This window comes from Aspergillus tubingensis (assembly GCF_013340325.1).
Source record: "Aspergillus tubingensis WU-2223L DNA, scaffold_4, whole genome shotgun sequence".
Classification (NCBI taxonomy): Eukaryota; Fungi; Ascomycota; class Eurotiomycetes; order Eurotiales; family Aspergillaceae; genus Aspergillus; species Aspergillus tubingensis.
The window spans coordinates 1,999,296-2,026,668 of record NW_023336278.1 but is presented as its reverse complement, the minus strand read 5'-3'; the positions used below and the strand labels follow the sequence as shown (position 1 = coordinate 2,026,668).

Genomic DNA, 27,373 nt, shown 5'->3' with positions numbered 1-27,373 from the left:
GTGATATAGCCTTTCTCGATGACCGAACATTATTCAGACCGAGGCTCTGGAAAGGTTTCCCGAGAGGCGATGACTGGAGACGACCAAGCCAGCTGTAGGTCACCACCGTTACTTGTCTCTGGGCTAGATAAAGTGACTCTATGCAGAATCTATTTCGATACTTTGTGATCAGCCTATAATATTCATGATAATTCTTATCCTTCAACAGAGAGAACCTCACTTAAGTCGACCAATACAAACTCTTTGAATAGCCGAGTGGACAAGATTGAAGGCGACGGCATCACTCTGCCGGCACCCAACTATCATGACTCCAAAGCCATTGACTCGATGTACTTGCTATGGCGACTCATGTGGGAGCAAGATGACTGAAACAATCAGAGCATATTCACATGGAAGGTAATGATGATATAAGCAAGCAATTCCAAAGAAGGCCTGGTGGGTTGTCCAGACTGAATCTGGTCGGGTAATTGGAGGAAACGAATCGGTAGTAACCGGGATGGATGACGAAGTTCGAAAGAGCTCAGGAGATTTCTTTGTTTGTCGACAAAAGGGCGTTTAGCCAGCTGCTCGGTTGCGATCATGCCATCCCCGGATTCGTGCTATTTTCCTTGCCAGGTTCTCCCTTCCTACTCCCTCCAGATTCCTCCTTGATTACTTAAGTTTTGTCAGGTATAAATAAGGGGAAAAGCGAGAAGTAGGTGAGTGGTTCATGTGTCCTGGAGATGACTAGACATGACTGTCGGCACGAATCTTACTTCCTGCCGTCTTCACCATTCCCGCATGGAAGGATTCAGAGAGGACAGGTCTGACTGTTGAAAGCCTTTTGAGAGTGCCCTGGCACCTCGCAAAATAGTGTCGAGTTTATACGGTCTCATAGTATAGAGTATTATGAGAGTTAGATTGTATATCTTGAAACTATTACTTTCAATGTTTCTCGGCACTGAGACCGTCGGCCGGTAGCAGGATGGTTACCTGCTAAGTATCTATGTTGTTAACATAAATTTCGCTCTGAACCTCTCCTTGAAAGAGAAAAGAATCAGAGCTACTGTACTTGTATCTCGTTAGTTCCGACTGTCCTCTTTGCCGTTATCCGTAAATGGTCAGGATCGGTGATCAGAAGGGCATGAGGGATAACCGCAGTATGGAGATATCATAATACGATTTCGAGTCTGGTATACAGCTCTGACTACGTCAAGATATAACGCTCACGAATTCGTAAGTGGCTATCTTTTCGGTTTCTGATTACTGCGCGCGTCGTATTCCGGATGGCGGAGACGGAGAGAGTATAGTAGAAAAGAAGGAAGTGGAAAGAGACGGCGAGAGCAGGTGACTTCAATTATCTCATCCTCGTCTCTTTCCCGCTCTGTCAACCCACCTGCCCCTCGACTCCTTTTCCGATCATATCATCCTATGCATGCATTAAACATTGGTTCGATTCCTTTTCCGAAGACCTTCAGTGACAGGGATGAGGAAAGTCCGAAATTGCTGGCTATTCCGGCCGAAGGAAACCACGAATCAAACATCAGGAAAAGACTATAAGCGAGATGTTATAGTGCGCTCTATTCTCTCCCTGCCAGTATCCCGTGGAAGGGAAAGGGAAATGCTGGACGGTCTGTCATAAGCAAGAAAAACGTTTCCCATGACGATCGATTGCGTGAAGAGTTCAAGAATCTCTGCAAGGAGGGACATCAGTAGTTACAGTGTGTTAGTTGTCTGGTTCATTTTATACCCTTGCTGTTTTGGTGATTATCTGGTCCGCCTTTTTCTTTGCTTCTTTTTTTGTTCCACTTCTTCGTGGTGCCTTTTTTCTTTTTCTCTTCGCGCAAGACATACATAAGCGCGGCACTAGGACTAGTCTGCGTGGCCAAAGGCGCTGGATCGCTTGCTGACAAGGTTTCTGTCGCTTCTTAGTCTTGCCTCTGCGAAGCTCTACGCCGTTTGTTGATGAACCGGCTTAGACGCATCAGATGGAAATATCTTAGAGTCGTCCAGCAGGGATACTGGGCAACTCTCCTACCCCATAGTATTGCATTTTCGACTGACCATGCAGCTGCTGTCCATCCCCAGCCCCGATCGCACCAACCGGAAAGCGAAGCATCACCACCGCTTTTCGAGCCTGTCGCACGACGCTAAAACCGCCGATCCCTGCAAGATCCCCCAACTGCCTGAGAGGGGGTTGTCTTCCCTCGCCCCTTTAGGTCCCCCAATAATTCCCGCCTCAACGAGCCTGCATTTGCTTTAGCCATATCACACAAGCCTAGGCAGCCAGGACACGTCTGGAGCCTTCTGTCCGGTACATCGCTGTGTACCGAAATACCGAGGAGCGTGGCGAGAGACTTTGGTTGCTCAATTGATCACTCGCGCGCGGTACGGAGTAGATTATTTTCTTTCTGTTTTGGATGGGGTGATAGGTCACAAGGATATTCTGGTGCAACGTCCGTTATCGCATCATCATCCATTTGGTCTGGCTGTTGTTGCGACCTCCACTATAGCCCCCCTGCACCAATAGTGGAGAGCGGGAACATAAGGACCAGGAAAGAGCCAGGAGGACCAAACCCCGGCGGGCGTTCAGCTGAGTGAGAGGTACGGAAGAACGGAGTGCGCCTCTGCCTTATCCGCGCGGTCACAAATAAAAGGCGGACAGCCGACAGGACCCTAGCATGAAATCTGACAGGCCGGCATGAAATTAGCGTTCAAGGAGCCACGGTCTAGGATCATTCGGAACCAAGACAGGTCGGAATTAAGGTGCACAAGAGTCGCCCGCGAAAGCGATGGTCTCTGAACATCGTCATCCTCCTGGTGTAAGCCACCACTCAAGTGTGTCTCTATGATCCTTACTAGCCGGAGCTACGAGTCAAATCCAGAGACCCCCCAGTTTTAATGAGTGTCACAATAGACTTTGTTCGCCCACCAACAATCTTTCCTGTTCCTGTTCGCATAAGTATCTCTCTCTGCCTGACAGCAACACGATCAGTGTTCCAGGGCCAAGCGACGATTTCCCTTCCCCGCCCTGTCAGACCAAACCATTCAGTAGCCCGCTATTTTCTGAACGACGCCGAGCAGGACGCGAGTAAACGAGATGTCTTCTGGGGATGGCGTCAGAAACAATCCACCTGAGGCTTCGGGAGGTGCCAAAGCGGGCTCTCGAAAGAAGATCCGACCCACATACTCGTGCTTAAACTGCCACAAACGCAAAGTCAAGGTATGGTTGTCTTTGAAATCAATACCCATTGTTCGCGGCGCGTGCTTTGGGGGCTAGGAGCCGTCTTAAATGCCGAGCAGGTCTCACCATCGTGGTGTCGTGCCCTCCTGACTAACGCGCGACTTGACAGTGCGACCGAGTAAAGCCGTGCGGTGCCTGCTGCCTCCGCGGTACACCGTCCGAGTGCGAATACGGCACCAGCAAGCGGGACCGCCATTACATCCAGCAATCGGCTTTAATCGAGAACCTTCTTCGGTCCTGTGAGAATCTGAAACAGCAGCTTGCCGAAGCTCGCCAACTTGCCAACCTTCCCGCCATCAAGGATGAAGACGGATCGCTACCGAGCGGCCAGGCGCTCTACTCCATCAAGGAGTCGGACAACTCGATTGACGATGGGGACGAATCGTTGGATGAACTAGACCTTTCTTCCAAGGCTGCAGACAATCAGTCTTTGGCCTCACCCAACGCAGTAGTGCTGGAGGAGCAACGTACACGTAAAGAAAGTACGTGGTTATCATACCCTCCCCGACCTTTGCATATCCCTTTCGCTCACCAGGGTCCAGGTCGTTCCTCCTCTCCACCGTTGTTGAAAGAGAAAGTCATCCTTACTGATCCCAATCTAGCTAACGCATTAATTGAATTTTATGTTGAACGCTTGGTCACTGATTTCAGTCCCCCTCAAGTCAGCGGCACCATTGCGTTACGTGAAGCTCGGTCCTTGCGAGTTTTTTCGCCGATTCTATGCAGTGCGTTTGAAGCGGCATCTCTCACATTCGCCGGCCGGCGCGATGGAAACCGCTCAGTCGAGGTAGCTGGACACTCGCGTTACCTCCGAGTCTTGCGCTCCCTTCAACATGCTTTGTATGACCCTCAGCAGGGCAAGTCGACCGAGGTCCTTGTCGTCGTTCTTCTAGCTACTATCATAGAAGTGAGTCCTGCTTGTTGCTTGCGCGATCCTTCGCTAATGTCGGAATAGGCCTTTAAGCAAACATCAAAAGACTCACTTCTCAAGCATCAGCTGGGTGGTTTGGAGCTTTTACGGACTCGAACACCATATCGACATCGACATGGCATTGAGCGCTCTTTGTATGTTGACCTTCGGATGTATTGGGTAAGATAAAACTATCATCATTTTTGAAAACGAATCTGACAAACTGGCCAGGTCACGGCAGCCTTGGTACATCGGAAGCCTACTTTCCTTGCAGAAAAGGATTGGTTGACAGTCCCATGGCCGGGAGACGGACCGGCCAAGGACATCCTCCAACGCCTGCTAGATGTTGCAGTGCATATCCCCGGATATCTGGCCCAAGTTGACGAGTTCTCAGCGCTACTAAAGGGGGGGAACAAGCCCCCATCAGAGCTAGTCAACATGCAGAGTGCCATTTGGGAACGAGCCACCGAACTTCAGGGTCTTCTCCAAGTATGGAAGAACATGTATGCCGATACATACCCGTCAGGCGGGCTATGGGAGGAAAGTCCAAGCGAAGCAGACCCAACCGACGACTTCCCCAAATTCAGGTGCCGCAACCCCAGCACAATGCAAATAATAGTGGGACAAAATATCATGTACCCGGACCTGCTTCTAGCGACATCAATGACCTTCTACTGGGCCTTGGGCCTGATCATCTCCACCACCGACCCGGGACTAGTCAGCGTCCTTGGACTCCAGGAACGATATCAGTACGCGTGCAACATTTGCCGCAGCATGAAATACTACACCCAAAACATCCCGGGCTGTCTGATATCACGAGTTATGTTCATCCTCCGCACAGCCTTTGACAACTTCGCAGACGGCATGGTTGAGAAGGAATCGATGGCGGAAATATTCACCTATATCGGTCGGAAATTCGAGCTCCCTGTGTTTTCCAACAAATGCACATCCTCTTCGGTGAAGGGTGAAGGAAAACCATGATTTATTTGTTGATACTTTCCCATACATCCACCTCTCCCTTCATTTCTCCCCTGACCCTATCCTTTTGAGCAGATATTCCTATTTTTGATATTGCGAGGAGGCTTTACGATTGTTATGACCATTGCTACGTGTGATTACATGATCAACACTTCATTCATTCTCATATATAGGCGTTATGGCTGGATACAAGAGCTGGATGTTAAGTTATTTGCGAGCGTGTCTTTCAAAGCAAGCAGTCGCCTATATATTATTCAATGTTACTTATTTCAATTACTAGCACTGAGAAAAAGAGGTATTCTACTGTATCCAAATCACTATACAAAGTTGTCTCATCCGTTTCCTATGATGCAATGACAGTATATATTCTTCCTTTCTTTTCCCTTTCCTTTCTATTTTACATTGTTCGATTCTTTTTATTTTTTTTATTTTCTTATTTTTTCTTATTTTTTCTTATTTTTTCTTATTTTTTTCTGTTTAATCTTTCACTCCTTTTCAATTACGCCCTAGTACTAGTACTTCATGCCAGTCAATATATAACTACAACTCCGCACAGCGATACTACTAACAACAACAATTGAATTGATGAATTGAGTCTAGTAACCTGAATCAAAACACCAATGCCACGAAATGAGTGATAAAGAATAGGAAAAGAAAATAAATAAATAAGAATAAAATAAATAGATAAATACAAAATAGAAAAGTTAATAAATAAAGCAAAAAAATCCCCAATTCAAACCAATGCAAAATTACTTCATCGGACAGAGCGTCTTAAGAGATATCATCATCATCATCATCATCATTAATATACTATTTTCACATCACGTCATACTAATCTACTAGTAGTTTTCCTATTACGCTAATACTTTTGAATACATTCATGTAGCCCGTTCCACCGGTCCCCAGAGCAGTCCATCCTCCCCCCCAATAACGGGAAAGAAACTTCTCATAACTCTGTAAAGTGTAGGGTCTAAAAACGGAGAAGACCTGTCCACCATGCAGGAGAAGGATGTAGAACGAAGAAGGCCAACAGACAGCGCAACGCAGCCCACATTATTCTCCTGTCTATGTGGGCCAGCTTACATAGGGAAAGAAGGGGGTCTGAGCGGACGATAGTCATCATTCGATAAGGCAAACGAAACAGATCACATGTCGGGGGAAGGGACGCGGTGTGGTCTGGGTCTGGAATTGCATTTTTCTCTCGCTCACATGACGATGCATGTAGCACGGATCTTGGCTCTTCTTGAGACATTTTTTTGGGAGGGGGTGGTGTGATTGGTTGATTTCAAGCCCAGTCAGGCCCAGAGAAAAGGAAGCCCCTTTGGCAATTTGTTTTCTCTTCGAGCTAAAGAGTGTGCGTGTGAGTGTGCATGGACACAGCGTCAGCCAACGAGCACCTTTCTCAAGGTTACGCAGAGCATCAGCACGCAGGACTCAGTGACTGGAATCAGGGAGAGAGGGAGGAGGGTGGGTTTATTGATTGCTGGGCTGCACACTAAAGGAGCATCGCGTCCCCTCTGGGAGATTGTTTTGCTTGGAGCTGGGGCAATGATTGGCGCAACGTCCGTGAATTTCTCCGGCGCCGCTGCGACCGGCGCAATGGTCGGGTGGACGAATCGGGCGGCCCGGTCGGTGGTGGCCCGCAATCTAGTGGCTGGGTGCAGTGCAGATGCTGCGGTGCTCCGCAGGTGCGTAGTCGACTGTGTTCTGTGTCATTCGGCTCATACTGCTGTGGAGGATAGACGGGTAACCGTCGGGATAGAGATGAATGCATTCCGTGCGAAGAGATAGTCTCCGGTGTCCTGCGTCATCTGGTGGTTGTTATTGCTGTTGGGCTCAGGCTTGCGCGCGGTGGGTGGTGCTCGGATGGTGAATCCACCTTCGGGGTCCACGGGGAGCCAGTTGGCTGTGAAACGGGTACTTCCATCCGGCATTTCCAGCGGGGTAAGCCCGTTTTCCTCCAAGTCCAGGGTGAAGCTAATTTCCCTGGACTGGCTTTTGCTATTTCCTTCTGCGTTGCTGATAGTGGGCAGTGGGTCGCCAAACGAAGGTTGAACCAGTCCATCGTCGAGCGCGTGATGCAGTGAGACTGAGTCGGGGAAGCCAATATCGGGTAGTCCATAGAATTGGACCGGTTCGCCTTGATTGTATTCCCGGTCCCATTCCCCCTCACTGCCACTGTATGACTGTTGGCTCATGCCCGGTGAGCTGCAGGGGTCATCGAGAAGGGGCGACTGGACGAAGTGCAATCGCGAGCTGGGGCTGTCCTGTGATGCTCGCGGCGAAGGTGTACTTGCAGGAATATTCATGTAGAGCGCGCGTTCAGTAGCTAATTGGGATGCCGAGCGGAGCAAATCGTCTAGAGAAAAATCGGAGTTGCTGGGCTTGGGATCGGGGCCGGTGTTGAACGAGGATTCTCCGAATCTAGTGCAGCAGCCATTGTCAGCTGGAAGGTCCTGGAATCCTTTGATCATGCCATGGCCATGGCGCACACTGGAGGACACACATTGAAGATATTTTGTCCGCCAATTGAGGTACATTCAGAGCATTAGCAACACCCATCGGTTGCGAGGGATGGTAGAGGCCCGAGCCCGTCTCGCCTGTCGCGAAGTCGAATTCTGAGCAAAGCTCCGGGCTCAGTAATTGTGACGATGACAGATCAAATCCATTGAGACTCAGATGGCTTCCGTATAACTCCTCATCCGTGAAGTTAGACTCCAGGCCGAGCATCTGAGTGTCGGACGGGCCCATGGAAGTCCATTTCTCGAATTCTTGAGGATGGCTCGTATGCAGCATTGTGGCGAGGTCTTGCGTGGTGATTCAGCTAGTCGAGCGATGGAGATTGTAATGTTATACTGATTTGATCAGATCGTAGAAAGCACTACAGCATAACATTCAATGATGAGGAGTGCTGCCTCTGGAGACTTTGTACGGTTGATTGAACTATGGCATGCGCAACGAAGGCCTCGTCGAGAAGCCGCGCACGACGGCGATTGATGCTTATAAGACATACTCCGCAGGTCAATGCAGCAGAGGGGCGTGCTAAATGAATCTTGAAATTGGGTTCGTCATTGTCACTTTTGCTTGAGGAAGTGGGCGACCACGGCCGCAATGGGGTCGGTAAAATACAAACTGGAGCAATCGGACATTGGTGGAGCTTGGATACATTAGAACACTCAAGGGGAAGCTCAATGATTTGACGGACCAGGAACCATCTGATCTTCACGGGGCCATGTGGTGTCGCTGAACCTTGCATACCCCATATTCTGGTGTGGCAATTAACCGAGCACCCTCCCCGGCCTGCCGAACTACGGGAATTAAAGGCTGTCAAAGCTGAGCGCCTGTTGGTTCGATTCCCAATGCAATGGGCTTTCTCCCCGCAACGGCTTCGGTTTTTTGGAATTTAACCGAGAGGCCCCAGGTTCGGACCGAGTGAGCACGGCCCGTTCGTTAAATCTGGGGTAAGAGGAAGGGGCCGCCAACAACCCTGGTCCTTGCAGCAAGTGCAGAATCATGCGATGCCCGACATTAGCGACGGGTTTATACCTGAAGCGATGTTTGCTATGTTAAGAGAAAGGGGCATGACGTTCGGGAAGTAGTGTCCAGAAAAAGAAAAACCGCTTAATAGTTTAAAACCAACGAGCCAGAACAAACAAGCCACAAGACACCAAAAGCAGCATAAATGCTCGTATATGTACAGGGTAACATCGAAGTGCAGTATCCAAGAAAGATGGATAATAAATACTACGAGGTACTTCGGAATAATAGTAACAGCTGCTATGATCAATGACTAATGCCGGGGTAAGGTCCGGCAGATGTAGGCACGGGGCAGTTAGCCAAAGAGGCGATCTGGAGCGAGCCCATTTCAGGCAAGGTAATCAACCGAGAAGGAGGGGATACTGTGCCTGCATATTCCAGTCTCTGCGACTGGCCTAGAACCGAGCATGCCCTGGCGGGAGATGATTTAAGCTCTCTCCAGCCGATGGCCTGCGGATGCGGAGCCGATGCAACCGTGCGCTGAAATGGGCATCGGCGCTGTGAGAAACTCTAATTCTAAAGAGCCAACCCAGTGCCCTTCCGGGTCCACCGGTAGAGCGCTAAGACGGCCTTGCGACGATGCCGGATCTCGCTGTGATTGACAGGGCGCCCACGCGCCTGCGCAACGGCGCTCCGCATGACCTGTCGGAAATTTCGTTGATATTCAGTGTTCAACGTCACCACACAGGACTCGGTCGCTCGGATCATCACCTCGCACGCATTTAAAATACCCTCCCCCGCTTCTTTCTGCAGCCGCTCCACAATCAGCAAGAGAAGAAAGCTGCCTTGAAGTAATTGAATGCCGAAGAAATACGGCATAAAACTGATGTCGGGATCGTAACGTAGGATATGGTCCACCGAGTCTGCCGCATCAAGGGCGTGGGAGATGGTCGAGGCGAACGCGGGCGATGAAGTCCAGAAGTCCTTATCTTCGATCAACGACACAGGATCCCATTTCCCGACAAGAAGAATATGTAGCACATGCACGAGGTAAGATGCATACGAAATGACCGTCTGAGTATGCCATGAATAAGCCTGGGCAAGTGAGGGTTCGACTGGTTGTTGATCGGGTTTAGGGGGAAAGGCACTGGATAAGGGCGCATCTGGATCCGACGCAGTGGCAGCAAACGTTGTGAGACTAGCCTTGTAGAGTTCAAGCTGGCGCAGAACTTCACCGACGTGCGCATCCCAGGCGTCCTTTCCATTCAAGCGTGCTCCAAGCATCGGATGGTTACGAGCTTGGTTCAAGTCGATTAGTTCGCCAGTAATGGTCATGAGAGGCAGGAAGAAGCCGAAGATAGAGTGGTCATGGCAAATAAAATTGGGGAAAACACGGCGTTTGTTCTTCTCGCCTGACAGCGGGCACTGTGGTCCATCCGGTTTGGGACTATTGCTGTGGATGTTCCCAGACTGCCATGACCCTTCGTCCAAAGGCAATAAAAGATCCTCGCTTTCAGCGTCGAGTAGAGCAAGGGGGCGATTGTAGCAGAGAGCGAGGTGACGGTCCATGATGTAGAGAAGCCACCATGTCCGACGACGCTCTTCACGATGCTCTTCGGTAATAGCGCCACGCAATTCGTGGCCACGGTCGCATACGCAATTCAAGCTTGGCCGAGCAGGGTTTGAATAATCGAAAAAGGGGCCCGTGTCAACGCCACTCCATCCCGCAAGTGAATAATCAAATGATGGGCTCGAGCCCTCTGGGTGATTCTCCTCACTAGGCATCACCTCGATCTCCTGATTGAGCTTCAGTTCCCGTGCCAGAGTAAAGGCGGCATGCCACCTAAGATTGGTTAGTTTCCTTGCTCGCTTCGGGTTACTTGGAAAAAACGAACCATCGCATGCTGGCGGCCTTTTGTTCGCTTGAAGAGATGATGGATGCCACGTGGATGTATGTGATGACATCGTCCAATGATCCTGCAGGGCCGACCAGCCCCCGATCATCACCGCCGGCTTCAAATGGGTGGTGCACCGTTGTAGGGGGACAGTCCTGACCGACCGCAGCATGAAGTGGGTCGCTCGCCGCGGCGCCTTCTTGCTCTTTGAATGACACGTGAACCAACGGTCGCAAAAGCCGTAACGTTAGAGCACACAGGAATTGACATATCTTCTTTCTCTGGGGAGGAGATATCGGCAAAGCAAATGCACGGTCATCTAACGCTGCCACCCAAAGCATGCTGGCCAGAAGGGCAGGGCTGCTAGGCCGAGGAGCTTCCCGGCTCAGAAATGACGCCTTTCGTAGAACATAGCAATGAATGTGATGACACACGGGATGCATATGCGTGGAGAATGCGCTTGTGAAGTACAGGTCGAGAAGATCGTATACAAGCTTTCGAGGCAAGCTCGACTCCAAGTATGGCATTACGGGCTGGAGTACTGGATATTTTAGGATCGTTGCAGACGGTGCTGGCGTCTGTCCAAGGCCTGTTATCTTGGAACCTTGAGATGCTGGGTCACTGTAACCGGCCAAGTCAACCCCATTCCAGATATCGAAGATTCGAGGAAAAGGGCCTTCCCCTGGGCCGATGCCTGCCAAGGGTTCATAGGAACCTGGAGAGACATGCGTGCCTGCGAGCCATTCCTCTGTCGCATTAACTGTATGCCCTGACTTCCTGGGAGGAAGTGATACATCCGCCTGAGAGCGCCGCTCGTCGATACTCGGGGCTGACACTGTCACATCATTTGTTGCTGGCGATCTATGGTGAAATGTTGAAGAGGGAGAGCCATTTGGAACCGGACCAGATCCTGCTTCCGCAGGTGCCGGTGCTGAGGCTTGAGACTCCACAGGTTTGGTCGGCTTTTCAGTGGCAGCATTTGTCTCTACCAGTCGGGATCGCGCAATGCGTCCTCTCTTTCGTCGTTCGCGAGTGAACTCGCATCGGATTTCACTGCGAAGGCAGCGCGAGCAGGGAAAAGCTCGATCGCACCGCACGCGCCGCGAATGGCAGGAGTCACAAGCTATCCGATTCCTTCTCCAGCGACGTTTTGTTGAGGCTCCGCCGGTTGGTTCTTCGGTGGCTGCTGGAACACTGGATGCCTGGGCGTCCCCCGACTGGGCAGAATCCATTTCAGGCCGACATTGGCGATTCCAGAGGTATATGAGGGTATGCAAAAGAATCGCAGTCTGAAAAAATGGGGTTGAGAAGTCAGCAACCGGCCAAGACAAAAGGAGCGAAAGAACCGGTCCTTAGTCCTTACGAGGCAAATACAAGCGGGGAAAGAGACCGAGGCAGCTGTTGATGAGTAACTGGCTCGAGATACGTACCCACGACGACAGCTAAGCCTTCTGGGACGCGCCGTTGACAAGACGCAATGCGGATAGAAACCCGTCGAGCAGAGGAGAGGACTTTTCCATGGAGGAGGAAGGGAGCTGAATGGCAGAGCGCAAAACAGGCCGGGCAGAGCAGAAGCGATCCATCGCGGGGAAACCGTCGGGGCTGGACTCCGCACGCGCTAAAAAAGGGCCCTAATCCAGAGCCGGGCCACACATGGAGAGCTCTCCAGGGTTCACTGCCCTGGTGGCAAACTCTGGTTTGTCACTAATAGGCCGCGGTGGGCTGTGCCTAATCGTTTCACAGGAAATTTAAAAAGTAGTACCTCTAGTACTCTGTTTTGGGGTGGACGCTATGAAGTCGCTTCCTTGCGAAATCAAAATGCCAATGGTCGGACAGCTGGCACGTTGCCAAGGCTAGTACCAAACTGATAATATATTGCTCCCGCTATTGCCAACGAAATTTACCACAGAACTCCGTCGCGGACCGTCCGGTGTAGCCGAAGTCAGCACAAACTTCAATTGAATTTGAACGCGGCGGTCTCAGGCTAGTGGCTAGCATCGTACCATCGAGTCAGTATAGGCGACTAGGTTCCTGCAGCTGCATCCGCATCTGCATGTGTACCCCAGCTGTCTGACCCTAGTATGCGCGTCTCGGAGATCGGCCTCGCCCACTGCCTGTTTGGTAGGTGAGAAGTAAGACATTGTAGCAGATACGATGGGAATTCGTCGTCAGCAACAAACTTAATTTTTGTCACTGCCACTGCTTTCTCAACGGTCAGCCGGGTCTCCTTATATAGTTAGTACGCAATAGTTTGATTGATCTATCTGACCGGTGCCCACAGTAGGAAAGGCTTGTAGAGACCATATTCAATATGTCAACCAGGACATGGTCGACCGAAGGACGTGGTATTAAAGAGAGTAACTCGAGGAAGCATGCCGGGAGGAACTCAGAGATGGGGAAGACGACCTTTTAGTTGATGCAGACAAACGAGACAAAGGACGTGTCTCGATCACCTGATCTCCTAAAAGACTGGAATTTTCGAAGAAGGCGCGGTTCAGGTCTTCTCCAACCGCTGGCTCTCTAGGATCTAGCGTTAGCTCCAAGTAGACACGCAATCCGATGCTCCTACTTTGCTGGGCTCTAACCAGATCCAATCAAGTCCGATAATCGCACTGAACGATAGTAAGAAACTATTATGAGTTCTTGCAGGGTCGATCATTTGCTCGAAATGTACACGGGTCACGAGCAATAATGCTGGTAAGACTATTCTCCTACTGGGAGGAAGGATGTCTGCCATACTCCTTACGCTCCTTATCCGGCTTCGAGAAGACTGATGATGACGACTCTATTCATGAAGAAATACCCGAGAGCTTTCCTACTTAGTATATTAACTAATTTTGAAGCTTGTAATAAGTAAAAGCTGAGCTATACTGTTGATTTACAGAAAGCATGGTTATATTATTATTTTTAGGCGCCCCCCTCCCCGCTTGCACACCATCAACAGGTCATCAGCGGCCCTGGGCAACCTTCTTATAATTCTCTAACGCACGATCTCGACTCTGAGAATGATCCACAATCGGCCTTGGATAACCATTCCTCTCAGCAATATCCCCAGCTCCTCGGCCATATGGGTCATGAATCGCCGCGCTCTCAATCGCACGTAGTTCCGGCACCCAGTGACGAATATACTCACCTTCTGGATCAAATCGCTCACTCTGGCGTAGAGGATTAAAGATCCGGAAATATGGCTGGGGATCAACCCCAGTACTAGAACCGAAACCCCAGCCGCCGTGGTTCGAGGCGAAGTCGCCGTCTATCAGGTGTTCCATGAAATATCGTTCCCCTGCGCGCCAGTCTATCAATAGGTCCTTCGAAAGAAATGATGAAACGACCATGCGCGTGCGATTATGCATCCAGGCGGCGTGGTTCATTTGGCGCATGGCGGCGTCAACAATCGGATAGCCAGTTTTGCCCTCGCACCAGGCATTGAAGTGATCTTTGTCATACGACCACGCTAGATTTGTGAACTCGGGTTTGAAGCACTTGTTCATACTGTAAGATGATCGTGGTCAGTGTGGATACAGATAATTAGCAAATATGGAGAAAACACACCATATGAATGGCCAATGTACCAGGACATGCTTATAGAAATCTCGCCAAGCGACCTCGCTAATCCACGATGCATATCCAGTCTGGTTCGCATTCAGTTGGCCTTTGTTCTTTTTGCGGGCCTCAAAAACAGCTGTTCGTGCACTAAGTGCCCCAGACGCGAAATAGGGGCTTAGCACGGATGTATTCCGCCCCGCGAGTGAGTTTCGCAAATCATCATAGTCATTTGCCTTCTCCTCCAGAAACGCCTCCAGCCTACGGAGTGCTTCATGCTCGCCCTCCGGGTACAGCTCCCTGAATCTTGTCTTTTCTTCCTCAGTAAGACGCTTGTTCTCCGGTGCAACAGGTACCTCACAGTCAAAGAGGGTCTTGAAGTCCTTGCGTGCATCGCCGGGGTTCGACCCTGGCTCATCCGCGACCTCAAGGTATTCTGGATTTTCATTGAGGAAGGCACACCAGGAGCGAAACCACGGGCTATAGACTGCATATTGTTTCCCCTGTTGGCTGACTAGCTTGCCGGGAGTGACAACGCATGTATCATGTGCTGCTTCAAATCGTATGTCGTTTCTTGCGCACAGTCGTACTAATTTCGCCTCGCGGCGCAATTCATCGACTTCATACTCCAGGTTTGCAAAGAGGTGACTTGCACCCCATTCCTGGCATAAATTTATAATCCTTTGAGGAATGTCCTTCCTCGCTTCCTGCGTCTCCATATACAAAGGAATATCCAGCTCATTCAAGTCTCGTCGCAACAATTCTAGTGTTCGTAACGTCAGATCCACACGAGGAGCGCTCGACAAATGAGCTGTCAGGTCTTCCGGAGAGAGAATATACAAGCCGATCAGAGGCAGGTTGTGTTCTCGCGCAACCTGATATGCCATTTGGAGGCCGCGATTGTCATGTAGTCGAAGATCTGTTTTGAACCAGTGAACGACGGCTGTCTTGGGCTCAATTTTCTGACGTTCATCGAACGTGTCTTCGTATGCCCTCTGTAGGGATTCGATGGGTCGTTCCAGCTTTCCGTTATTGTAAGCCTCGCACCGCTCGTTGCACATCTCAGGGGGATAGAAGTCGCGCAGGACAATGCCAAAGTCTTCTGTATCTTTGGCATGGGGATGTGGACGCGTAAGATCGGGCTTTCCGCGTTTATTGGTGTCTGATGAGGCACCATTCATGGCGGAAATGCTCGATGACTTGCGCTTTTTTGGTGGCATGTCGCTAATGAGCGCTATGAAGGCGCGTTGCAGAGATACTGTCCTGTAGGTGAGAACTTGTTGGGTAATGAAAAGTGGCCGGACGCGCACACTCCGGAGAATCATACCGCGATTGATTTTTCGAAGGGCAATGGGAAAGGCTGGGTTTCGTTGAGCTCTGGGGTCAGATCGATCGAGGATCTGGACCGCGCCAGGAACGCTGACGTCAATACCCGGGAGGTTATCTCAACGAAACAACATCCCTGCGCTGGGACCTGTTCTAGAGGTTGCTGACAGTGCTTTGAATATTATAGGCTAACTTTTACCTATTCTTGCAAGGAGTCTGTTAGGTTTGGACTTTGACTGAAAGAGTCCTTGCGCGACATGGCCTATTCTATTGCTAGCTATAATGTTCCTAGACAGAGGCAGTCATGCACTATGCTGCGCGTTAAACATGTCAATTAGGCAAATAAGCAGGTGACCGCACGTTTGTGTATCATTCATCTTTCAACAGGACATGGGTGGATTCGCAAAAGGTGGTTTGGCTGTTCACTCAAGTGAGCAAGTCGTCGGTAGTTCGTCTGGAAAGGCGAGTGTTTGTACCCGGGACAGAAGCCGAGTCATTGCTCCATTCCAAGCTATGATAACGATGCTCATACTAGGTTAGGCAGTATCTCTGTAAAGAAGGAGATATTGTACCATTTCTTAAGGGGACCTCTGCGACTAAGGGGCTCAAGGTCCATATACAGCGATGCAAGCATTGGATACAGCTTGACCTCTAAGATAATTGGTAGGTTCGCATTTTCATGAAATTAGTATGTGAAACTCATAACCTTGCCTTTGGTGTCTATAGCAGTTCATAGACGGGGTGTTGGGTTCGAGTAGTATTCCCTGCCGATACAAGGGCATCTCGAGGAGAATGCACAAATATGAACGGTTCACGTGTAGGAAAGGCTTCCCCGTTGATAACTAAGAAGCTTCACTCCGCAAGAAAAGCGAAAATGGCATTGAATAGTGCCATGTGTCATATGTAATTTGATAGATAGTATTGGGAGAGGAACCGAAGTATACGGAGGACATTTGCGATTTGTGGGAACTACCCGAAGAGGCAGGAGAAGAAGGCAAGTGTGGTGATTGGTGCCTGAGGCCACCAGACAGGAGGTGTTGTGACTTTTTGACTTTTTGACTTTCCGTGAGTTTCCCCCGCCAAGCACGGCAGAATGAAGAATTTATCCCAACAGCGGATGACTCCTTTTTGAACAGCAGTCAACAAGTCAATGGTGATGATGTTTTAACTAATTAAACTAGTGCAATTTTGCACCATTCTCTATCGTGACATCCACCGTACAATCTAATACAAATAGATGTCTTGATTGTGCTGCCCTTGATGCACGCCCTGCCAATGGCAAGACGGTTTGGAATCTGATGGAAAGAGGCTGAATGAGGGTGACTCTGAGCTATCCCCCCCAAAGCGGACCACGTCAACCAAATTCAAAAAGCATCCGTGGCATCTTCTTGCCTTGCACTTTCTACTTCACCGCTGGTGTTTGACAAGCCAGTGAATACACATCACTGCATAGCCAGCAGCTGCGTTATTTGCATTCGGCCCAGTATTTGTCTTGCTTGCACTTGTCCCTGTGACTACTAGCACGTAGATGGCTGCGCTATTCCTCTTCTGCTCGGGCCTGTTCTGGCTTTAACTCCGATCATTATCTCCGAATACCCAATTGTTATCTCCGAAGGATATCATTCACAGCAGTCATACCTGCCATGTCAATGTTCAGGTCCCCTGGAGAGGTATCATCCTCAGAGTCGTCTTCGGACGCGTCATCGGACGAAAGTCAACATGATGTCTCTACGGAAGACTGCGTTACCGCCCAAGGTACACAGCAGAGTAAGGAAAATGGCATTGATGAATCTCGCCTCCTGCAGGACAATGCCCATCGAGACCACGAGGCTGATTCCGGCAAGGTGCTGGAGGGTGATACAAAGGGCCATTCAAACATGATGACGGCTGCCCTTCTCGAATTCTACTGTCTTAGTCGGGCGGCAGACATCTTAAACAAACAAGCGGGCGCCAATGGACAGTACACGCGTGACTCGCCTGAAGTGCGATATCTCGGGAACCAGTTGTACACCCACAAGTCTGCATTTCTGTCCTCAGTAGGCGCGGTGTCTCAGGGTATTGAAGGAGATGAATGGGGGGCAACAAGACAGTATTATCGCGACAACCTTGATATGTTGGGCATGTCTATGCTAGACAAACTCAAAATCGACGATGTGGGTGGACAGCAATCTGGAATCATAGCAGCAAACGATGCAGGTCCGGGCTTAGAGCAAAGCAAATCCCTTCAGCTGTGGTCGACCAATTCAGGTTTGAACATGATGCACCCCGGACCTAGCGGTGTTGGACTGCCAGCCGGCCAGAAGCAATTAATTGGCCATGAAAACGTCCCTGCCTCACGAAACTTTCCATTCGACCTTACAGCTTTGCTTAATCCGTCAACACAATTTCCCGGAAGCTCGACAGTTGGCTTGCCTCTGCTTCAGCCCAAACCACAACCGCCAAGCAGTCATTTGTCACGTTACACTATGGAGTTTTCTGAGGTCAAAGTTCTGGGCCGTGGCTCCTTTGGCGAAGTATACCACGTCAAAAACCACATAGACGACCAGGACTACGCAATCAAAAAGATTCCTCTCAGCCAGCGACGACTTCAGCAGCTACAATGTGGCAGTCAGAATCAGCTGGAAAAAATCATGAAGGAGATAAGAACACTCGCTCGACTCGAGCATACCAATGTCGTTCGATATTATGGCGCCTGGGTGGAACGATCTCCCATTTCCGGTTACGCTACTTCGCTGCACGACGAGTCTGAAGACATCAACTCTGTGCAGATGCAAAGCCGCACTTATAGCACGGGAATGACAGACAGTAAAAGCTTCGGGATTGTTTTCGAACAGTCAGAGACTTCGGACGTATCACAGCATTCATTACAATTGGACCCTGAGTCAAAGGGCTCCAGTGCATATCATCGCCGTCAGAGCCACTCCAGTGTGGGCACCCACACATCAAAGGCATCCACTGCACATGGCATGGGGGAAGATGATGAGGTAGAGACCATCCCGCGCAACTTCAGCCTCGCCTCGCAAGACCCGCTGTCTACCTTTGGTGGCACCGATGATGATATCTTCACGGATGGCCTCAGCGAAGATCCGTCCAAGCTACAAATTCAGCGCCGATACCGAAGCGCAGCTCAACTGCCCGCTGTTGTTCTGCATATACAAATGTCGTTACACCCGATCTCACTGAGCTCTTACCTCAACTCACAACCAAGCGCAAACGCGGAGCACGACAAAACGCTCCCACGGCGCCACTGCTATCATCTGGTGCCTTCTCTAAAGTTAATGCTGGACATAATCTCCGGCGTTGATTATCTGCATTCCAAGGACATTGTGCACCGCGATCTGAAGCCAGCTAATATCTTCCTTTGTGCCCCGGACAAGAAGCAATTGGATGGATGTTCACCCTGTGCAAGCGCGCATGGACCGATCTATAGATATTGCCATCCTCGTATTGGTGATTTCGGTCTCGTCGCAGACATCTCGCACATCAACGATTGCCCTCCAGAGGGCTCCTCGTCAGAGCCACAAGACGCAGAGATCCACACTGTCGTTGGAACCGAATTCTATCGTCCACCTTTTCACGCCAGCAAGGTAGGAATGACAGAACGCCCACGCCAGCATGGCAAAGCAGCATCTCTATACGTCATTGACGAGACCCTCGACGTATACGCGCTGGGTGTTATTTTGTTTGAACTGGTTTATCCACTCAACACTAAGATGGAGCGCCAGCTCGTTCTCACCGGGCTCACTCGAGGACCACCCGGGCAAACTTCAACCGGACCTGTTTTTCCCGAAGACTTCTCACACAAGCTTCATATGGGCTCCATGACCCTTGCTGGTGGAACGTCAGTAGCTGAATATGTAATGACGTGCATAAAGGGCATGCTAGAGCCAGATCCGCAACAGCGCTGGCGCTCCCCGCAGATTAAGAAGTATTTGGAGGAGCTTCTTTCCCAGGTGCAGGGCCTAAGCTAGACTAGTGGTCTGTAGCATGACCTCCGAGGGTTGGAATGTGCTTGACGGTAGAGAAGTGATCGATGGATCAATTAGTTGGGGTTGGCGACGTGCACATGGTCAAGAACATACTGGAGATCTGGAAACGGGAGTCAATTAGCGTGGGCAAGGATCATGTAAATTATCTAGAGGTAAGCATAGCGATGTGCCGAATTAGATTGATAGCATTTCCCTGCATGTTGTAACACAGACTATTGAATGTTGTGAGACTATTCCGTACAACGTAGAAAGCGGCGAACTCCCCGACCGCCACAACTAGCAGGGCTCGGCGATGCTCCGACCAGCCCGAGCCCCTTCTCCACCACTGCCAATTTGCGGGGATGCAAACCGAGCAGTTACATCTCTTCAATTCATGACTGTGTGGCTACTGCGTCACCCCGCAACGATGATATGCCGAAGCACGCGGGCGATCAGTTCCCCGACCGCGGGCGCTTTCCGTCCATACAACGGCGGTATATATCTCAGCCAAATCCATACCTTCGCCCATTCAATCCCTTGCGCGTCATCTTCCTTGTGCACGACCTTCTTCCCTAGGCATTTCCAATTTCCATTAACCGCCATTGTTTAAGTGGTGAAATATAGCACAATATCGGCTCAACTGCAGGCTTCCATAGCATCCTACTAGCTCCATCGGACAAGATGGCGAGGGAGAGGCAGTTGTCTGCACAGCAGATTTCTGAGCACAAGACGCCCGACGACTGCTGGATTGTGGTAGACAATCAGGTATGGGATGTGACGGATTTCTTGGAAGAGCATCCGGGCGGATCTTCAAGTAAGCTCTCAGCGTCAAGGTTGCCAACGACGAAAGCTTTGAGACTGACACATTAACACAAGTTATCCTAAAGTACGCCGGACGCGATGCCACCAAAGCATACTCTGAAGTTCATGCTCCCAGTGTCATCAAGTCACACCTATCACCAGAGCGAAATATGGGAGTGCTGGATGAAGCGACAATCAATGAGGACTGGTTGAAGCAACCGCCCACTCAGAACCCGCCCTTGCTTCTGGAGAATGAAAAGCCACCGCTAGATACCTTGATCAATTCCCACGACTTCGAATTGGTAGCATCAAAAACTGCCAGTAAGAAAACATGGGCGTTCTATTCCAGTGCTTCAACAGACCTGATTACGAGGGATGCGAACAAGCTGTGCTTCGACCGTATATGGCTCCGACCGAGAATCCTAAAGAATGTGCGATCAGTCGACACGAAGACCAAGCTGCTTGGCGTCAATACCGAGCTTCCGCTCTTCGTTAGCCCAGCAGCAATGGCGAAGCTCATCCATCCAGACGGCGAGTTGGGAATTGCTAAAGCTTGTGAGAACAAAGGCATTTTCCAAGGGGTATGCTCGTAATCCATCCCCTGAATATTGCCCTCATTGCTTTTTCATGCTGATTTCCTATGCAGGTTTCCAATAACTCTTCCTATCCCCTCGATGAGCTGCGCAGTGCTGCACCATCGGTAAATATGTTCTTTCAGCTATACGTGAACCGCAATCGTGCAAAGTCCGCTGCTCTCCTTCGCCAATGCTCCGCCAATCCCAACGTCAAAGCTATCTTCATCACGGTGGATGCCGCCTGGCCTGGGAAGCGGGAGGCTGATGAGCGCGTAAAAGCCGACGAAACACTATCGGTCCCGATGGCGCCATCCAAAGCAAAGAATGACAAGAAAGGTGGCGGTCTGGGACGAGTAATGGCAGGTTTCATTGATGCCGGACTCACCTGGGAGGATATGGCCTGGGTGCGACAGCATACACATTTGCCCGTGTGTCTGAAAGGTGTCATGTCCGCTGATGATGCGATCCTTGCTATGGAAGCCGGGCTTGACGGCATCCTGTTGAGCAACCATGGCGGGCGGAATCTCGATACCAGCCCACCTTCCATTGTCACTCTATTGGAGCTACACAAGCGGTGCCCGGAGATCTTCGATCAGATGGAGATTTACGTTGATGGTGGTATTCGGCGGGGAACCGACATCCTCAAAGCAGTGTGTCTGGGCGCAACAGCGGTTGGAATGGGACGCAGCATGCTCTTTGCAACTAACTACGGCCAGGATGGTGTAGAGCATTTGATTGACAGTAAGTGTGCTCTTTATTCAGCTTCCTTTCTTTACACTGGGCCAATTTCTGCTTGCTAACAACACTCACCACCAGTCATGAGAGACGAGCTCGAGACAGCCATGCGCAATGTAGGAATTACTAGCCTCGACGAGGCTGGTCCCCACCTAGTCAACACAGGGGATATAGATCACCTGGTCCCCAGCTCGGCCACCCATCCCTACGCACGAATGGTAGCTAAAGGACGACGTCCAATCGGACCAAAGCTATGATATTAATGATGAATGTTAGCCATGAGGTCTTAGACAGTTTGGTAAATACACAAACGCATCCTCACCGCTTAGATAGTCACAGAATATCCCCATCTCATGCCACGGACGCGCGGATCACTGATTGGGTAGACTTAAGACTCCTTGAGCACCATTCTGCGTATCATTACGAAACAAGCTAAACAATTGCATGTATTCAAGTGGTACTGGCATAGAAGGGCTAAGTTCATTGCCAGTAAGTAGTACCTGAAATGTCGGCAATTAAACAAGTTGCGGGATGAAGTCAAATCCTTAGCAGGAACCGCTTATGCCTAGCAAGCACCGTTTATGAAGCTTTGTGAATTATCTCCGGATTCGGAGAACCACTCCCCACAACTGACTCGACACACGCAAGGAAAAAGACGACTGGAGATCGAGGGAACCAGTGGAGCCGGGCCCGTTTTTGGGATCATCGACTTCCTGTCATCTCGCTTAGCCGCTGGCGTGTTTCTACCCGGCGCCAAACCCCAATCTATCTCCGGCATTTGACATCGACCGTTCAACTTCACTCATCCATTCAATCAATCTAGCTTCCAGCGCATCTAAAGCTCGTATGAGGGATCCGCCTTGAATGCACGATGACTCGATCGACGACGGCATAATTCTTCATGGTTCTACCAAGTCTGCAGCCACCATGACTTCTGAAACAGCGAATCTCCGAGCAACGCCATCAAGCTGCCTCGGCCATAGATCCTTTCATCAAACTGGAACTGATCTGGAGATGACGGAAGCTTCGCTTAGCTTGATCAATACTCAAGAAATTTGGCAGAGTTGATCATCCGAGAAATGTTTAAATAGCATGCATGAACGGCCCTCGAAATGGTTTTTCACTGCAAGCAGATCGTTCTCTTCCGACTCGCGAGTCTTTCATTCTTTTCACTTTCTGAACTTCATTGATTGAAGTTCTTCCATTCTTTCGTCCTTCTTTAGATATTCCGCTGTGCGTGAATCAACTCAAAATGTCTCTTTCTAAGATCGCTGGAGTCCTGTTGGCCTCAGCTTCCCTTGTGGCCGGACATGGCTATGTGTCGAGCATCGAAGTGGACGGTACTACTTACGGTGGTTACCTGGTTGACACCTACTACTACGAGTCCGATCCCCCGGAGCTGATTGCCTGGTCCACCAACGCCACAGACGATGGCTATGTCTCTCCCACCCAATACGAGAGCTCCAACATCGTCTGCCATCGTGGCTCCGCTCCTGGTGCACTTGAAGCTCCGGTCGCACCGGGTGGAACCGTCAAGATGACCTGGAACACTTGGCCCGATGACCACCATGGGCCAGTGATCACCTACCTGGCCAACTGCAATGGCTCTTGCGCTGACGTCGATAAGACGGCTCTGCAATTCTTCAAGATCGATGCTGGTGGCCTGATCGACGATTCCGAGATCCCCGGCACCTGGGCTACCGACAAGCTTATCGACAACAACTACACCCGCAGCATTACCATCCCTTCTGATATCGAGGCTGGAAGCTATGTTCTTCGCCACGAGATTATTGCCTTGCATGGTGCCGAGGACCTGGATGGCGCCCAGAACTACCCCCAGTGCATCAACCTGAACGTCACCGGAAGCGGAACTGCCACCCCGAGTGGAACCCTGGGAACTGCCTTGTACAAGGACACCGACCCCGGCATCTACGTCGACATCTGGCAGAGCATCAGCAGTTACACTATCCCCGGCCCGACCCTCTACACTGCTGGCAGCACTGCCACCGCGGCTGCTGCTACGACCACCACTGCTGCTGCCACCAGCGCATCGACGACTGAAGCCGCTGTCGTGACATCTGCTGCCGCCTCTTCTGCTGGCGCTGGATCCCAGACCACCATGGTCACCTCCTCTCGTCCTCAGCCCACTGGTAGCTCCGACAGCTCCTCTGGTATTGGTAGCTCTGGTAGCACCAACAGCCAGTCCGGCAGTGGCTCAATGGCTGGCGGCCAGTTCGGTCAAACCCAGCCTGGCATGGTAGGATCCGGCAACGCCAGCCCCTCCGACTCGGCCTCTACTCCCACCAGCTCCACTCCCAGCGCTGCTTCCAGCTCCGCATCTTCGACTACCTCGGGTGTGTTGAGCGGCTCTTGCAGCCAGGAAGACTACTGGTACTGCAATGGCGGCACGGCGTTCCAGCGCTGCGTCAACGGCGAGTGGGATGCATCCCAGAGCATGGCTGCCGGCACTGAGTGCACTCCTGGCATCTCAGAGACGCTGACGATCGCTGCTTCTTCGAAGCGTCGCAATGTTAGCGGTCTGCGCCGCCGTCGCTTGTAAGAAAGATGGCAGACTATCATGTTGTGAGTGGTGTGTAGAGGATCTGCGGCATACGTGGCCTGCATCTATCTTCTCTTCATGTGTATATTTACATTAACTTGACCAGCTCTAGAAGCTTTGATAGTGAAAGACATGGAGCCAACTACCAAGCGTATAACGTGGATTTTTATTCCATCGCGTACCATTCCAAGCTTATTGTAGTCTTATCCCAAATGTATCAGATACTTAGCTTCTTGATCTATATCAGCAGACCAATTCTAGTACATAGATCTCTATTAAATCGTTCCTTAATACAGTAATTGCTATCGACACTGACATTCAGCGGAAGTTACGGTGATTGTGCTTTTCGTATTGATATCCTCAACTACTACAAAAGGCACCGTGGCTGCACCGTATCTTGGTAGAATGTCATGACAGTATGAACAAGGCATTGGATACCAGAAAATGGTGATAAAAGGTGCGAGACTCGAATAATAGCTATGTATGTCATGCGAAGGGTTACGATAAACTGGACACGAGCCTGATTCTCAGTTAATTAGCTATGCTGTTCAGCGGATGCAAAGGCAGAGTCCGATGACATTATTCATAGTAAGGACCATCTTCCCTTTCCCGCGTATCCGAGCACTGCATCTTCCTTATGTGTGAGGAGAGAGCTTCAATTGAACATAAGACATGTCTACACAACTTAAGAAGCACCTCCCATGTTTTGGCTAGTCCAGCACTGCCGTCGGGGACTGCATATTGTAGATCATCGGGGACCCATAAACCAATTGTCTGTCAATATACAATTCATCACACTTCATACTTATCCGTCACATTATCTCTTGTGGTTAATGCTCCGAGCTGAGCCGATGAATACATAAACCTTTTCAATCCAGCAGTTAGTGTTGTTTATCGGGATTTGAACTCCACAAATCACATCGACCATCATCTCGGGATCTGCGATATAGTCGGTGGCAACCTAGCCTTCAGCTGAAGCTGAAGTTGATGATGTACACGGTGTATACTCTTCCAGGTAAGACAATGAACGAGTATTTAGAAAAAGAAACCATATTGCCCGTCCATAAAAGACCGTACGCAATCCACGATGGGCTGAGCAGCTCATCACTCAACTCCTCTCCTCTCTACAAAGCCTTCGTGTTTGGTCATCTACTGCAATCGAAACCCCGAAAGCATATTCACTCTATCAACAACCAACATGAAACTCTCAACCATCCTCTCAGCCGCTACCCTTTTTACTGCCCTCGTGGCAGCCACTCCCACACCCGCGAATGAAGCAGTCGCGGATTCAGCACCCTCACAGGTGGTATGATACCTACCCATCTTAGATAGAAAGATTATTGAAGCCATGGATTTGATTAACGTGTATCACTAACTATGATTAAGAATTCTTGCCCCAATCTACAGGCTACGTCTTGCTGCGATTCCTGCCGATTCGAGTTCGGGGAAGAAGGTGGCATCTCATGTTGCCAGAACTGCGGTTGTAGCGTTCAGTAAAATGCCAGCATACCGCAAGAATGACGCATGAGAAGAATAAAGGTGGTATTATTTGAGACGTGAGGTAGCTTCTTGTGGGGATCCTTGGTGATGTTGCTGAGGGATACTTTGGGGTCTGCCTCTGACTGTTGTTGACGGGTGCTTGGTCTGTTGCGTCTTTTGTGTCTTGATATGGCATCCTCTGCTGCAATTGAAGGAGATACTGTTATGCGAATGCCACGGTATTTTAAATGCAAGAAAGTATGCAATATACACCGTGACCGATAAGACTGGAAATCAATAGTCCATCAGGAAGGGAGATTTGGAAATGAGTAGCGAGTTGTTGGTATCCTTGTCCCATTGTATGTACAGGTATTTCATTTTCTAAGTCGCATGTTTTGGTCTCATTGGGAAGGCGCATATGATCGGGTGTTGGGAAGGATTTTCTTGCACCGATGCATCGCGCATGTTACCGAAGTGCTACCAACATATTAACCATTATTGCTAGTTTGCGTCGAACTTAGCTTCCTCTCGGGGAGGGCGGTGGTAAAAGGTTCACGATCGAGAACTAGGCTGGAGCTTTGAACTATAGAACACTATGCATCTATGACAACACAGAACCTGAGCTGTTGCCGGGCCTCAAACGACATTGCTGACTGCAGTCAATCCTTGAAATTACTAAAAGGAAATAGTAACCTCATCTTATTATACTAGACTCCCCGTGCTGTAAGGGAGTATACTACCCGCGGCGCCGCGGAAGCCCCGCCATTCCAATGCATGCCACCGTCTGACTGCAGGCTAGGGTGTGGAGCCGAAGAATGCTAAACATGGCTACCTATACCTGGAGATTTCTGTCACCGTTGCTCAACAATGGCTCGTTTGTTGGCGAGTACAGAGTCTTGACCCCCGCGCTGTGGTTGGGGAATGGCATGCTGTCAGACGTGTGGTTGGGCAGCTCACATCAACGTCTCCAGAACTACCGCACGACCATTACAGTGACTGTCCATCCCTGGCTGGCAACTGATAGCAAACATTAGGATATGTCTCGCGCATTCAAGCCGATTCAAAGGAATCAAAGAGACCGAGGCTGACTATGAGATGATATCTAACTCCTTGCTCGCCAGACTGTTACTTAGATGAGGCTAATTAAGGTTGGGATTAAGAAGGAATATGGAAAGCATGGAGATGTGTTCATCGATTCAAAACATATACTACTTCTTAACGCAAATTAAGGGCCTATTGTTCTGGCGCCTACTATTAGCCTGCGCTACCAATCGGAGTAGACCGCTCCTTATCAGATCAGCAATAAATGCAGGCACCGCATTGTTTCACCCCTTGTATGTAAATCACGAGAACGCAGATGATTGGGTTTAATCGTTCCACAAGAGACCCCTTTCTTTCTACATCTCTGTAGTGAGACCGCGAGTCCTAGATTTAGGGAACCATAGCGCCAGTGTTACACCAGTCTACCGATTCCAGCCTCTAAATCCACCTACAAATGCACTCTCACGTTTACACACCTCAGGAACCAAAATAAGAGTTTCGTCTGTGGTCAAACTACTCTTTGCTAGTTATGGCCGGACCTTTGAAGAGTCCTGAGGAAGAGTTCGATACTACAGTCATGAGAGAACGACAAGGAAGAGACTTTGAGCTGACGTTACTTATATATCTCCATATATAGTGTTGGCCTTTGCAGAATTAACAGAATCTTTCGAAGTGTCCTGATAGTCAGGCCTCTTTCTGCTGTGCTGGATGCTTCGTCAGTTTTCCATTTGATTTTGACGCAGACTGGACTCCGGCGTCTTGTTACAAGGACTGTAGCTGTTAGAATATCGCTCAGCCGGCAGTCATGGTAAAAGCATCTCACCATACATCGGGTTCACGACGTCAAGCTCGTGATATCGTG

General features: G+C 50.0%; 7 protein-coding genes across 7 annotated transcripts; 4 read left to right on the top strand and 3 right to left on the bottom strand.

The window, feature by feature from the left end:
* Positions 1–3,079: 3,079 nt before the first annotated feature.
* Positions 3,080–5,114, top strand: AtWU_03216 (Zn(II)2Cys6 transcription factor domain-containing protein; the record flags this gene model as incomplete). The annotated part of the gene is made up of 5 exons (XM_035498329.1): positions 3,080–3,202; positions 3,333–3,705; positions 3,766–4,130; positions 4,179–4,313; positions 4,365–5,114. 5 exons carry the CDS (start codon positions 3,080–3,082, stop codon positions 5,112–5,114), a joined length of 1,746 nt encoding a protein of 581 aa, XP_035354222.1.
* Positions 5,115–6,493: 1,379 nt separating this feature from the next.
* AtWU_03215 (uncharacterized protein) lies at positions 6,494–7,907 on the bottom strand (the record flags this gene model as incomplete). Its single annotated transcript, XM_035498328.1, has 3 exons — positions 6,494–6,811; positions 6,863–7,535; positions 7,618–7,907. The coding sequence occupies 3 exons, from the start codon at positions 7,905–7,907 to the stop codon at positions 6,494–6,496; spliced, it is 1,281 nt and encodes a 426-aa protein (XP_035354221.1).
* Positions 7,908–9,164: 1,257 nt separating this feature from the next.
* On the bottom strand, positions 9,165–11,715 carry AtWU_03214 (C6 transcription factor; the record flags this gene model as incomplete). Its single annotated transcript, XM_035498327.1, has 2 exons — positions 9,165–10,431; positions 10,484–11,715. The coding sequence occupies 2 exons, from the start codon at positions 11,713–11,715 to the stop codon at positions 9,165–9,167; spliced, it is 2,499 nt and encodes an 832-aa protein (XP_035354220.1).
* A 1,716-nt stretch (positions 11,716–13,431) lies between these two features.
* AtWU_03213 (deoxyribodipyrimidine photo-lyase PHR1) lies at positions 13,432–15,246 on the bottom strand (the record flags this gene model as incomplete). Its single annotated transcript, XM_035498326.1, has 2 exons — positions 13,432–13,975; positions 14,036–15,246. The coding sequence occupies 2 exons, from the start codon at positions 15,244–15,246 to the stop codon at positions 13,432–13,434; spliced, it is 1,755 nt and encodes a 584-aa protein (XP_035354219.1).
* Positions 15,247–16,995: 1,749 nt separating this feature from the next.
* AtWU_03212 (putative protein kinase) lies at positions 16,996–19,323 on the top strand (the record flags this gene model as incomplete). The annotated part of the gene is made up of 1 exon (XM_035498325.1): positions 16,996–19,323. One exon carries the CDS (start codon positions 16,996–16,998, stop codon positions 19,321–19,323), a length of 2,328 nt encoding a protein of 775 aa, XP_035354218.1.
* A 678-nt stretch (positions 19,324–20,001) lies between these two features.
* Positions 20,002–21,688, top strand: AtWU_03211 (FMN-dependent alpha-hydroxy acid dehydrogenase; the record flags this gene model as incomplete). Its single annotated transcript, XM_035498324.1, has 4 exons — positions 20,002–20,134; positions 20,197–20,702; positions 20,768–21,437; positions 21,513–21,688. 4 exons carry the CDS (start codon positions 20,002–20,004, stop codon positions 21,686–21,688), a joined length of 1,485 nt encoding a protein of 494 aa, XP_035354217.1.
* A 995-nt stretch (positions 21,689–22,683) lies between these two features.
* On the top strand, positions 22,684–23,991 carry AtWU_03210 (lytic polysaccharide monooxygenase auxiliary activity family 9 protein; the record flags this gene model as incomplete). The annotated part of the gene is made up of 1 exon (XM_035498323.1): positions 22,684–23,991. One exon carries the CDS (start codon positions 22,684–22,686, stop codon positions 23,989–23,991), a length of 1,308 nt encoding a protein of 435 aa, XP_035354216.1.
* Positions 23,992–27,373: the final 3,382 nt, after the last annotated feature.